The 13,892-nt window shown below is 28.4% G+C and overlaps 1 protein-coding gene across 8 annotated transcripts in view; it reads left to right on the forward strand.

Moving 5' to 3' along the window:
- LOC142319415 (uncharacterized) overlaps positions 1–13,892 on the forward strand; it is a 137,518-nt gene that overhangs the window by 19,658 nt on the left and 103,968 nt on the right. Inside the window, exon 1 of one of the 8 annotated variants that reach the window (XM_075356676.1) lies at positions 12,463–12,556. The exons of 6 other annotated variants lie outside the window; for them this stretch is intronic. In XM_075356676.1, the coding sequence (XP_075212791.1) occupies positions 12,551–12,556 (6 nt within the window). In that variant the 5' untranslated portion in view covers positions 12,463–12,550. Of the gene's footprint in view, positions 1–12,462; positions 12,557–13,892 lie in introns of those variants that run through there. One more of the 8 variants, XM_075356674.1, reaches the window with a different exon arrangement.

Here is a 13,892-nt window from a genome sequence, read left to right on the forward strand (position 1 = left end):
CACAGGTGAGTGGTAGAGTTACATAAATGAATAATATTTAAAGTGTAAGAAAGTAACTCGGTGTGGTGGGTCTCGAACTCGATCGCCCGATTGACTCGGTACCTGGTGCGTTAAGTCTCGGGGCTACACCAGTCTGCCGACCGTACAATAGAAATTTGTTCTATGTAAGTTGAGAAATTACATTAGTTTAATAAGGGCCGACCGTCGCCGCTAGTACTGCCACACCCGCGCGAATTAAATACGGCATGCACGCGCGCTTTAGTTAGAATCATTGAATTAAGTAAACGAAAAAATATTATATTTAAAGAAAACGATAAATGTTTTAAATTAAGTTGTGGGTGGATATGTGTGTAAACCGTGCATCAGTAACAACTCACAGTTGTTTCCAACTGACGGGAAAGACTGAGAACTATGTTGTCAGCCTTTTTCTGTATTATTTTTAATCAATCAATTTAATTTTATTAGTTGTTTTTTTTTAAATATATGTTTTAGTTTGCGATTAAATTATTGTCGTATGTTTCTGCTGTTTATACGATTGTGATACCATTTCCTGCTCCATTATCGGGATAAATGATGAGAAATTTAATTGTTGTTGATATTTAAAAATGTTATTCCCGATTATTTATTATTTTATTTTGCCTATTTTTTATTCCTAAGATTGAGTTACAAGTGACTCGTGACAGTTTGAATGAAATCTTGAGAGTAGTGGAACCTGTTGATAAAAATTTAAAGACTTTTCCACATCTTTCAAATAATTCTCATAACATGCGACCTAAAACCTGTATGGTAAACCTAAATGGTTATTTTTTTCTATGAACTATAATATTTGAAAACAGTTTACCTATGGAAAGTGTTTATTAACTGCAGGTTTTGTTTCACTAAAATCGTGTACGAATACCTTTTCTTAAAGATTAATATTTGTTAATGCCAAGCCTGATATAGGATGTTTTTTATTCATTCGAATGATTATGTATTTTTAAGAGTATTGTTTTTCATTATTACAGTTCAGCAGCTGATTTTGTTAAGTTTCACAATAACCAATCGCGGGTACTAATCTGCAGTCTAATTAAAATACGAGTATATTTTTCCTTTACTTGCGGAAGAGGGTGTGTATTATAAATTGAATATAAAAAAATCAATTCATCTATTTATTGGTTCACACTGTCTTAGTGTTCTTTATGGTTATTAGGAACAAATAACCATACATCATCTAACTATTCATAAATAGCCTTTTTATAACTGCTATGAACTGAGAGCAACGGTATTATTTCGCAACCGACCCGTGATGGTGGTTTAACAAAGTGAAAGTTAACTTGTGTACTGCTGAATATCATCTGTGTCTCGGTAAGTTCTTACGTGCAAAAATATGTTGAACTGATTGAAGAAGGTAACATAAAACTACTTCACTCTTCACATTCTTTAGTAAGTCTGGCATAGGATGTTTTTATTCACTGGAATGGCTATTCCGTTTTCGGGAGCAATTGATGTCACACATCTCGTCAGATCACCTCAACCATTATGGTTATTGCATCTAACCGTACTAATCGTATTGTGCTTTTATCAAAAGTTAAGTATTTATTGACCAAAATACTGAAATTAGCCAAAACTGAGAACCGATAAAAGTAGCAATAAATGAATTGTTATTCTTATCACGGAATTTTCCAGAGAACAGTGTTAATAAGTATATTTTTTATTCATATTATTCTTCTTGATTTATCTGATCCGATTTTGTTTCTTAATGAGCATTTACTATGTGTATTAGTGTCTTCAGTGGCCTTAGGCACCGTGAAACGATACGCGAGATACAAGTTACACTTAAAAATGGCATAGCATGCTCAGCAACTGTTAGAATCCGATATCAAAAGTGGTAAAGTGAGATTTTTCGACAATTTTCTTAAAATGACGAATGGGGGTCCCGAATGATACAGTAAGGGTGGTTGGGATAGGCTGGAGCCGTTTCTCATGTTGGCCCTTTCGGGTTAAAATAAATTATGTGCTAAATATATAATTGTGTATCAATATGGCAATCCAACGAATTACAAGCGATATTCTTAAAGCTTTGTATCGGTATTATTTTTACTTGATCTACCTAAATAATTTTGTACATCTTTTAAAGAGAAATACTTTTAAATTTTGCGGAAAGATAAAGTTTTCTAGTAAAAATAAGCACTTGTATACACATGAACGTATGTAAGCACGTGTGTGACGACATAAACAAAAAAAAAAAAATTGGTTAATGAAAGCTAATTTACTTGGCTGTATTACTTTCTCGATGATTTATCTACTCTTTATTTATTGGGTAGAGAAGTAAAGAATATTTGAAAATTTCATAGTTTTATAAAAGTGTTCTTTTGAAACATTTACATTAGTAAAAATCCTGTGAACCAAGCTATTGATAGGAAACAACATAAGAAAAAACAAAAGATATGAAAACATTTTTCTCTAAATTTGACAAGGAGAACCTTCGCACAAAATTTCAAAAATAGGTTGTACGGTAATAAACATATTACCATGAGCTTTTTGTGTAGGCTTTTGGTAAGTAAGAGATTAAAGGAAAACATTTTCCTTTATCAAAGGTCCAAAGCCTTGGGTCTTTCATTAAAAGTTGATGAAATTTAAATCATAATGATAATTTTTATTCATTCTAATAATCAAGCTTTCCAACGGTAATTCATTGAATTCTGATTAGTAGTCTTTAAAAAACAGACTGTCTAAAAGTCTGAGATAAAAAAAATTTCAGTATAATAAAATTGTTACAAAAAACTTTAAAACTATCTAATTTCAGTGTACGTAGAAATTCTTGAATATTAGCAAGCTGGATATTAAAACTAGGATTAAAAAAAAGTTTGACATTATACTGCAATCGACTTTTGTTAAATTATGAGTAGTTTAATCGTTTCTGTTTTGGAAGAAGAAAACAGTGTGGTTTATAGGGATGAGATTTTTTAGCACAAGTGTAATTAAGTATAAATACCTAATAGATGCCTTTTAAAAGTAAAGTATATTTTATTTTTTTAAGGATTGTTTTTATTTAAAGTAAACTTGTTTCATTGCTGAAGTTATAGGTACACAAATACATAAACGATCAAACATACCGCTTAACGGATAACTCTCGTTAATCGGGTAAAACTGCCGTTTAGTCATAAGGATTATTATAACTTCCTGTTATAAAGCTACCGTTTTTACTGTATTAGTTTTTAATTATATCATCAGAATGGATGTATTTTTTGAAAAATCATATACAAACTAAAAATGCCTTCTGATAGAAGCCTTCATGTTTTTAGTGGTTTAATTAATTTATGTATGAACACAAATATGCGCTTGCGCACTGATATTTTTACTTTTCGAAAAAGTTAAGATTCGAAGGTTGTTTCTTCAAATTGAATTACTAATAAACCTGCACGAGTCAGTTGTAATATAATCCAATAAAACAATAATGAAATACAAGAACAATCTTGATTGAATTATTTGAAATAAAATGATGAAAAAATAAACATATATTTTTTTAAGTTTAAACTTTTACATAAATATTTTTAGTGTATTAATATAACAGCCCTTTTACAAAATAAGAAAAAAGTATCATTTTTAATTAAAGTAAAACAAAAATACTTAAAACGTGTAGATTTAAATAAAAAATTTATTTATTAAATACTTAAACATTTTCAACCCTAATCATATTCATAAGCTCTGAAAGCTTTCCTAAGATCATTATTTTAAATGATCTTATTATGATCTTAAATGATCTTATTTTAAATGATAATTATTTTAAATTTTACTAAAAGCATGTTACTTTGATCTAAACTGTAGTCATTCAAATATCTTTCTGAACTAACAGAAAAATAATTTAACGTGTGATTGCCCGAATAGGGAATGATCGATCACTCACTTTAAAGTATTGCTGGAAAACAAACTCACGATTATTATTTTTAAATATCGAATAATCTAGCGAATCTATTACGTAGTTTTTGTCCATGATGGACAAAAGCTTAAAAACGTTTTGATTCGTCTTTGCGATTATTGTCAGTGACTGATACTGTCGTTTACTTACTGGTTTTAGCTAATATTACTTTAGTAATTTACTTCGGCTTTTTTTAATTAGGCATACTCACAAATGTGATCGGAAAGAGTCTATCATTTAAATTTAAATAATATAATTGTAAAAAGAGTTGTATACATTGTGGCCTTCTGAACAAGAACAAATCCTTACTTGTAGAAAACTATCACCTAACACAGTATGGAAGATTTTTCCGATTGCACATTGATCAAATAAGATTCAAGTTTTAAACAAAGGTACGTTCAACACATAAAATCCTTCTTAAGCAACTCTTTTTTTAGTCAACATTTGCTTCACAACAGTTTTGTAGGTTTATCTGACAACTGACAACTGACAACTTCGATATTGTACATTTATATAAAAAAAGGATACACATCTTACGTATCTTAAAACATTATGAAATATGTGCTAAATGAACAGATAAATGAAGTCATACACACTTTTCGCCCGCATTTTTAAAGCGCATCTGCATAATTAAAACAAGAAAAGGCACAGCAATAATATCGGGTGACGCCAGTGTAAAAATAGCTGCACCAGTAACCGAGGTTAGTCGCAAGATGACTGAAGACGGTTTGAAATAACTTTAAAAAAACTACACATTATTATCCAATTTGGTTAAGTGTACTTTTGTAAAAGTTAAAATTTGTATTCTGTTACTTATTTAATTTTTAACCAGTATGTTTTGCTTTTAAAAAAGTGTAAAATGAATAAAATATTACAGATTTACCACATTCATGAATTTTGTGCACGTTGTCATGCATTGATTTGAACTGTAGATGTATACAAAAAAAAACAAAAAAAACATAGGGCTGGATAATCAAAGTAAAAATAATAGTATTTTTTTTAATTTTGATTCTTTTTAACATAAGATTTGAAAAATGATATGCTTTAATTGTTACAATTCTTGAAAAACTTTCTTATTTACCTAGAAAAAGAAAGAGACACAATATTTTAGGAATGCACGGCAATCATAGCTGTAGACTCTGAGATGCTGTCATATTTTATTACTTGGATTCATAATATTTTTCAGTTATTTTATTTTATTTTATTTTTTTTGTTGATTTGGAGTGAAATGCTATTAGTCGTAGTACGTGATATGATGTTACGTTCTTGTCAGCGACTATGAACTTTATTTAGAACGTGATGTAGGTATATTAATTTTACAGTTTATAACCCTTTCTGACTGAAAGGTTTGTAGATCAGTTGGATACTTCCGCATAATTCTGAGAAATGATGGAAGATTTCTTTTAATTGGTTTTAAGCCTGTTCTCTGGTAGCTTTTGAGTATTTGAGAGAGAACCGATTGTTTCAGCATATATTTTAAACGGTTAATGCAAAAGTCCGATTAATAGTTTGGTGTTCACATTATGAATAAACCTTCTATTCCGACGGATTGTTGGTTGGATGGAATACCTATTATATAGAGGGTACGTTGAAACACTACTTTGATGGTTTTGTTTGTCTTATCTCATGGTTCCCGTTTTTGTGATTATTATGTTCTATGAAAATTCTGTACTTGTTAATGTTTGTGTTAATTTCACACACATCCGGTTTGAACGAATAGAAATGTGAAGAGATTTAAGTGTGCCCTGTTATTAAAATACTGACTATATAATTGGAATATTAAATACCTTGGAAATTGAAACTAAACGATAAAACATGCAAATACTCGACTAAATAGATTCTGTACGGAATTCTCTTGATTTAAGCAGCATCTTTCCCTAATCACTCTCCTTCCTGGTTTTTTATTCGTAATCCCTTTTTCTCTGATGAGTTTTAGCTACACGCCAGCTCGGTTCAAAGTAAAGTCGTAAAAACTGCGCCTTGATATTTATGTCATTTGTGGAGGCTACCTATTTGCCTGGGGAGCTTTTATTTCCAATCGGGTGGTGAAGCCAGTAATTATTAAGAACGGAAGGCTTACTAATAATTACATATAATGTTCATTTTTATACGGTTGATGTACCAGTCGTTAGTGTTGGCAATGTACGTGTGCTTCTAGCAGAAAAAATGTTACCAGCCATCTACAGCTCTTGATCGAGAACATTCTGTAGCGCAGTTAGGCTCGTATGGCAACTAGTTATAAAAAACTTGGTTAAGTCCAACCGTTCTTCGGTCTGATGACTATTCAAAGATTATTATGATTGTAAATAATTAGTAATGCTTTACAAATTAATTATCGATTAGTAAAACTTGTTTTCCCGTTACTTTGGTACATCTCTATTGAGAGTTATAGAGTTATAGAATTTTTTATTTCCGTACGTCTTCGATAGTCGGGCGGAGATTTTCTTGTTTGTTAGAAGGGCTAAGAACGAATAACAGTTTATTCCCTCTCTCCTTAATTATTTACCCACCTACTGTTCCACTTATTTACTACTATATGTTCGACTAGTGTAAACGCTTTACTCTCACCTTCATTCCTTTTTATTCACCGAATGAAATTTTAAATGCAACTTGAAGGTCTAAAATTGTACTTAATGTACATTATAATATCAAACGTGTATTGGTGTTCGGTATAAAAGAAAGGTTTAAATTTATGTCTTTTGTCAATTTCGAAATTTTTGATGCAGAACTAATCGTTTTTATTTAACGAAGGCAACAAACATTATTTTCGTAATGAAATCTCCTTTCTCTGTTAATATTTATATAAGTATAAATGTAAAAAAAATAAAATAAATTGCAGTCATGTATAACGCCCATTAATATTTCAATTGGTATAAAATTAAGAATTTTACTAATGTTGATTACGTATTACGTTGCTTGCGTATTATATACGTTAACATCGTAGTTCAGTTTATATCAACCGACAGATATACTGAAGGTGAGCGGTTCGATTTCTAGTTGGGATAGCATTCTTTCAGTCATACTTCAGTACGGTATATATGCGTTCCATATCATCCACTATTAAGACAAATTTTTAATCATAAGATAAATAAAAGATCTTATGTGGACACCGCTTCCTTGTATGCCTATTAAATTACATATACACATTTTTTGCTGCACTTCATTTAAACTTATTTCATTAGAAAGTGAGATTAAATCCGCCAATTCTTTAATAACGTGGACAGTTACGAAATTGCTATAATATTTATTAACATAAGTATTTATACAATTTTAATTCAACAATCTTACCTGAAATATTAGGATAGAGTAAAAGTCCCTTTATAACTCTTTAAATAAATGTATGTCTTACATAGATCTAATACTATATATTTTTTTCTTTTTTTTAACCTCCGGATCCACCGTTAGGTATTGCTTCAGAGAATGAGATGAATGATTTGTAGCGTGTGTGAAAATGCCATGCCTGACCGGGATTCGAACCCGGGACCTCCGGATAAGAGGCCGACACGCTACCACTCGCTATAGTTTTTAAATTGTTATTTTGTAAAAATACTATATTTTTTAAATTATTATAATGTAACTGTCAACAGGATGAAAAAACCCCGAATAATCAGATGTTTCACCATATCTGATGTGGACACCGCTTGACTTACTTGTACACCTATTAAATTACATATTAAAATGAAAAGTACATGGCATTTTATTTCATAATAACTACTGATATTTTTTCAAATTTTTAAAAAATTATTATTGAATTTATTGTAAACTTTTTTTACAATCAGAGGTTAATAATTATGAATAAATCAATATATTTAAATTAAATGAAAAATTAAAAAAAAAAGGAGGTGAAGTCTTGATTCGAACTGATGTATGTGCCTTCCCCTTATAAGATCAAAATGTTTCATTAATTAAAATTTCAAGTGGCTATAACTCTGGAACCAATGAAAATAAGTACCACTTATGATAAATCGTTGAAAAGCTCTCAATGAGGGCTTATTACTGAAGTTAAGCAAAAGTCTAAAATCCAATTTTTTTTATATTTTGGTCTTTTTTGGACACTTTTGATTCAGTCGATATCAATCAAAAGGGGAGGTGCACAATTAGGTGTTACAACAGTCCTAAATCCAAAATTATATATCCTACGGCTAATCGTTTTTTAGTTATGCGAGATACATACGTACGCACGTATATATGTACATACGTACGTATAGACGTCACGCCGAAACTAGTCAAAATGGATTCAGGGATGGTCAAAATGGATATTTTCGTTGAAATCTGAAAAGCAAAATTTTTCATGATCACAATACTTCCTTTACTTCGTACAAGGAATTTATAATGAGGTTTCGTTTCTTTTTTTTCTTTTCATGATTATTTGAGTTATTGAATTTCTTTATTAAACTTTCATGTGATAGATAAATATATAACTATATAGTTTCAACAAATTGTATCCTGTCAACAGAATTTATTATTTGTTAAAATTAATTGTTTTCACAAACTATTCTTCCGTTAACGCTATTGAGCGTTTCAGAGATATATCTATTTCTTGACGGGTGTTTTCAAAATAATAATGAAAAATGTAGCCAAACCCTACACAGATATATATATTTTATCTTAATGACTTTGATAAATGTACATCTCTGTAGTTTCAATTTTTTTAATTAATATATTTTTAATTATCTGTTGTTTTTTTCATAAAAAATTAGAAATGGAGATCTCTGCGAAAGCTCTTAACCGATTTTTAACGGAATTAACAGAAAGTGAAAACTATGATTGATATTAAGATTATTTAATGGTCGCTGTCCATTTGTCTGAAGTGAATATGTATATAATATATATTACACTTATTATGTACCTTTTTTAAAACATAATTTTTTATTGTTCACTGCCCTGATGTTCATACCTTAAAACAGTACAAAGAAATTATTCTTCATTTATGCAAAAAATGTACAAGAGAAACTTTAATCTATTAACAGTGATAAAAATGAAATTTCCTGTATTTTAGGCCGGCAAAAAAATTGATCGCTTACACATAAATGTAAAAGCACATAAATGTAAAAGATATGTATGTTAACGTGCCGACAGTAAAAAAAGATAGGTAAGTAACTTAAAAAAATTTTATGAAACCAAAATTATTTCTGAAAATGTCATAACCATTCTCTGTAATTAACTATGTACTTCACCACTTGACTTATATAAGATTGAAAATCAACACGGTAAGGCCACCGGAATGCAGTTTTATACAATTAGAATTTTATTTTGTTCAATAAAATAGTTGAATAATGAACACCATTGTTATCAGAGAGAGAAAGCAACTCTTGATTAGTTCTGTTTATGCCACATACACGCACGCGCACGCGTGTAAGTGTACTTTCAGCTTCAGCCGATTTATTAAGGGATGTATGAATATTAAATTTTTCTGATCGTAACCGACAACTGAAAAACTAAAATTGGTTGATGTCCTTAGCTGGATTATTAAATAACTGAAAAGAGATTTTTACTTATTATTCCGTGACAATATTATGGTTACAGAAATTTTGTAAAAGAATACAAAAAAAAATCATTTCAAATTATTAAAAAAGGTATTTTGTAATTAGTAAAAAAATGAAAATCACACATTTTATTATTGACCACATTAAGTAGGACGGAGCCCGGAATATTTTTAAATTATATACTACCTAATTCTGAATCAGGGTCAAGAATAAATTAACTTGTAACGTTCATTAAAATTAAATAACCCGTTCAGGAGTGAAGCCCAGACTCAAATAATACATATATAAATTCATACCAAATTAATTTTATTTATTTGTGTATAAAATTAATTGTTTTTTTGTTATGATTTCTAGTTGTATAATTATAATGTTTATTTATTTTTTTAACCCTCGAAAAAAAATGAAAAAAGGAGGGTTATGCGTTTCACCTGTGCGATGTATGTTCACGATTTTCTTGGTACCTATTTGCAGCTACAGACTTGGTTCTTTCACAGATTTATTTGTCATGTTCCCCTGAAGGTTTTGAACCATCAATTTTATAAACTTAAAAATTTTTTTTCCTTTTAATTTCTTACGTCATTTTTTAACGTGGGGTTTTATAAAATTTTTAACTTTATACTTTTTTTTGCTTTGTTTAATATCTCCGGCACCACTGTTAGGTATCGCTTCAGAGGATGAGATGAATATAATTTGTAGCGTGTGTGAAAATGACATACCTGACCGGGATTTGAACCCGGGACCTCCGGATGGAAGGCCGAGACGATACCACTCGCGCCACGGAGACCGGCTGAATTTTATACTTGTTAATATTAATCTTAACGAAGAAATCTCTTGTTTATGATTTTAATATTTAAAAGTTAAAACGTATAGTACTTAGTGTAAGCGGTTGCAATGTCTAGTTGAAATATGTTTGTGAAATATTGATTACATGGATGCATTTGAAGATTATTTTTAGAAGTATTTATGTGTACTGTAACAATCTGGTTAAACATTTGGTAACATCTAATCATTTGCTCCATTTCATCATATTTACTATTTTATTTATTTTATTATTAATAGTAGGTTCCGGAAGTTCAAGCTGTAGAATCTTTACGTAATATTTTCAAGATTTTATTTATTTGTAAAATTTAGAAATATTTTTAAATAACATTTTTTAATTATTAATTTTTTCCAGGAAGTTAAATCTTTGTATTTAATTAATTTTAAAATATTTGTCTGCCGTAAATAATCTATTTTTACGTCACTGGGTGTGATAACAGTAGGAAAATATAATTATCAAATTTCGTGGTTTGTATTTTGAATAAGGCGTATCATTCTTTCAATTATTTTTAAAAAAAATTGATGAAAAGTTGGAAGAAATTAAGATTAAGGGATTGCACTTAATGAAAATTTTATTCGTGCATGTTTTTTCCTAATCAAAGATTATGTAGATAAATACTATTGAAAATACTCGTAGTTAAATAAAAACATTAAAAACGGTTATTTAACCCCCACTCTATCCCCAGCGCTAGAAATTTTATTTTCCCATATTTTTCAAATTTTAATTATTTTAATCTATCGACTTGAATACTTTTGTTAGAAGTTTTTTGAATTTTGTAACTTTTTACTCAATCGTTTAGAAAGGTGTTTATTACTATTTTTACTTCCTTGTACGAAGTAAAGGAAGTATTGTGATCGCGAAAACTTTCGGTTTTCAGATTTCAACGGAAATATCCACTTTGACCATCCCTGAATCCATTTTGACTAGTTTCGGCGTAACGTATGTACGTACGTGTATACATATGTACGTACGTCCGTACGTATCTCGCATAATTCAAAAACGATTAGCCGTTGGATGTTGAAAATTTGTATTTAGGACTGTTATAATTTCTATTTGTGCACCTCCCCTTTTGATTGCAATTGACTGAACAAAATGTGTTCAGAAAAGCCCAAAATACAATGAAATCTGGATTTTGAATTTTTCAACTGCAGTAATAAGCTCTCATTGAGAGCTTCTCATCATAAGTGGTACTTATTTTCATCGGTTCCAGAGTTATAGCCAAATAAAATTTTTATTAATGAAATATTTGGATCTTATAAGGGGAAGGCACATCGGTTTGAATCTTTATCTTTATCTTTTTTTTAATTTAAATATATTGATTTATTAATAATTAATTATTAACCTCTGATTGTAAAAATGTTTATGATAAATAATTCAACAATAACAATAAAAAAAAAAAAATATGAAAAAATATCAGAAGTTAACAATAAAATAAAATGTCATGTACTTTTCATTTAAAAAAAAAAAAATTGTGTATATGTAATTTTATAGGCGTACAAGGTCATGTGGTGTCCAAATTAGATTTTTTCTATAAATTATTGTTCTGGGTGAATATAGTTTACCGCCTTTATTAGAAAAAAAAAAATTATATTACTTTTTAAAATGGACCAAACTATTAATAAGTTATAATCTTAACAATTATCTATAATATTATCTGTGTCTTTATACCTAAACGCACTCACTCAGCAAAGGATTAAATATTTACTGATTTTTATGATCAGCAGTTTAAAATCATGAGATTTAAAGAAAAAATTCAGTTTTATTGTATTATACATAAATAACCATGTCATAAAAGTTATAATTATTTTAAATTTTAAGCTCTTTGTAAACGTCGTGAAAGTTTCCCCTTCTCTTAATTTATATTTGTATAAAATAAAAATCTTAAAAAAAAATCGCGTGCTATGATTTATTTTCTAATAATACGAAGCAGTGTCTAAGTACAATTTTTTTGTTTGTTTTGTTTATCTTTCTTAGTTATGTAATTTAATTTAAACAAAAGAAATAATATAACATTTTTACAGTATAAGCGTATTGTCATTTTCATGATTACATGTTGTTATTTTTTTTAAGCTATTTAACAGAAATTAATCTATCATTTTAACTTAATTCGAAAGCTTGCATTTTAAAAATTTCATATTAGCTTAATTTTGTTTATTCCTTAAGATGTTGTAATTATTATTATTATTAAGCAATTTTATAAGTCAGCATTTGATAACACTCAGAAATTCAGTATTGTTTTTTAATGATAAAAAAAGGAAAAAAAATAGAACATTTTAAGTTTTTGCTCTATTTAGTTGTTAATGTATTGCACGGTTGCCTAAATGTTTACATTTTGTTGGATTCAGTATGCAGGTAAAAATATTTATTTAAATGATGTAATTTACAAACATTAAATATGTGTAAATATTTTATAAATAGAATTCTGTTTTTTACGTTTTATTTTGTTTTCTTTTTTATTTTCCTAGCTGTTAAAGCTTGTAATAGTGTGCATTGTTATCGGATGAAGGAAATATTTATTTTTGTATTTTGTCGACATTTCGTGGTCCTTGTTCCAAAACGTATGGGTAAATAAATTGAATTATATGTATTTTTATTTATTGAACTACTTTTGAGGTTTTGTCTCAAGAATGATTTAATCTATAATTATGAAATTTGGCGTAATAATTCAATAGTAGGGAGGAGTATAGGTAAGATAACATTTTCTAAAAGTCTGGTGGAGGGGGAACTGGATTTTATGAAAATCATTCTTGAATTTTTTCAGAAATAATATCATCAGAATTACATTTTTTTTAAATTGTATCTTAAAACACTTTTTTTACATCATTATTCTTATAAACCTTTTCTAACTTGTGATAATTTCAAGCAATCGATTTTATATGGGTTTATTCTAAATGACATGTTATCAGGTGCAGGGGTTTTCAACCCTTTTAGAGATATTTAACCCCCCTCCTTATAAAAAAAGGTTTTTTATAAAATTTCTATCTTTCCCTGTTCTAACATATAATTAAAAAAAATATCATTAACGACATTCTGTCGGTAGTTTTGAAATTTTAAGAAGAGTGTTAATGACTAACCTGTTCTAACTAAAAACCCGCCCACCCTATTTTTTTCAAGTAAAAATAAATCTTTATATATTTTTTTACTTTTACTACTTTAATATAGTAAATTGAAATGTTTATTTTTGATAATTCTTTTCTAAACTATGCGTTATTTGCGTAGAAATAATTTCAAATTTTATTAATAAAGATAAATTTTTAAACTAAATTTATGATACTAGCTGAATGTCTTGATAGTAGGTCAATTTTATTTAATTGCTGGTTATCAAAGCCGAGTTATTATTTTACATATTTTTCCTTTTGTAAGAAAAAAAAATTAATAAATAAACAGGTAAGGTCTAATAGTAATACTAATTTTCATTTATCGTTGGTGGAAGCTTTAAATTTGAAGTTATATGGAAATTAAAAAAAAAAAAAAATTAAATATTGTTGCTAACTTTAATGATAAAATTTAGATTATTAATAATTTTTTAATGAAAAGTAAATGATTAATTTGTTTTCAATCATTAATTCCCTTATTATTTACTCATTGTTGTAAAAGTATTACAGAAAATGAGTAAACCGGAATTGTTGATTATCTTATTGTTTTTTTTAATTTTGATAAAAAAATATTTTCTCTGTTTATTGTATTA

This window comes from Lycorma delicatula, chromosome 2 (genome assembly GCF_047948215.1).
Source record: "Lycorma delicatula isolate Av1 chromosome 2, ASM4794821v1, whole genome shotgun sequence".
Lineage (NCBI taxonomy): Eukaryota > Metazoa > Arthropoda > Insecta > Hemiptera > Fulgoridae > Lycorma > Lycorma delicatula.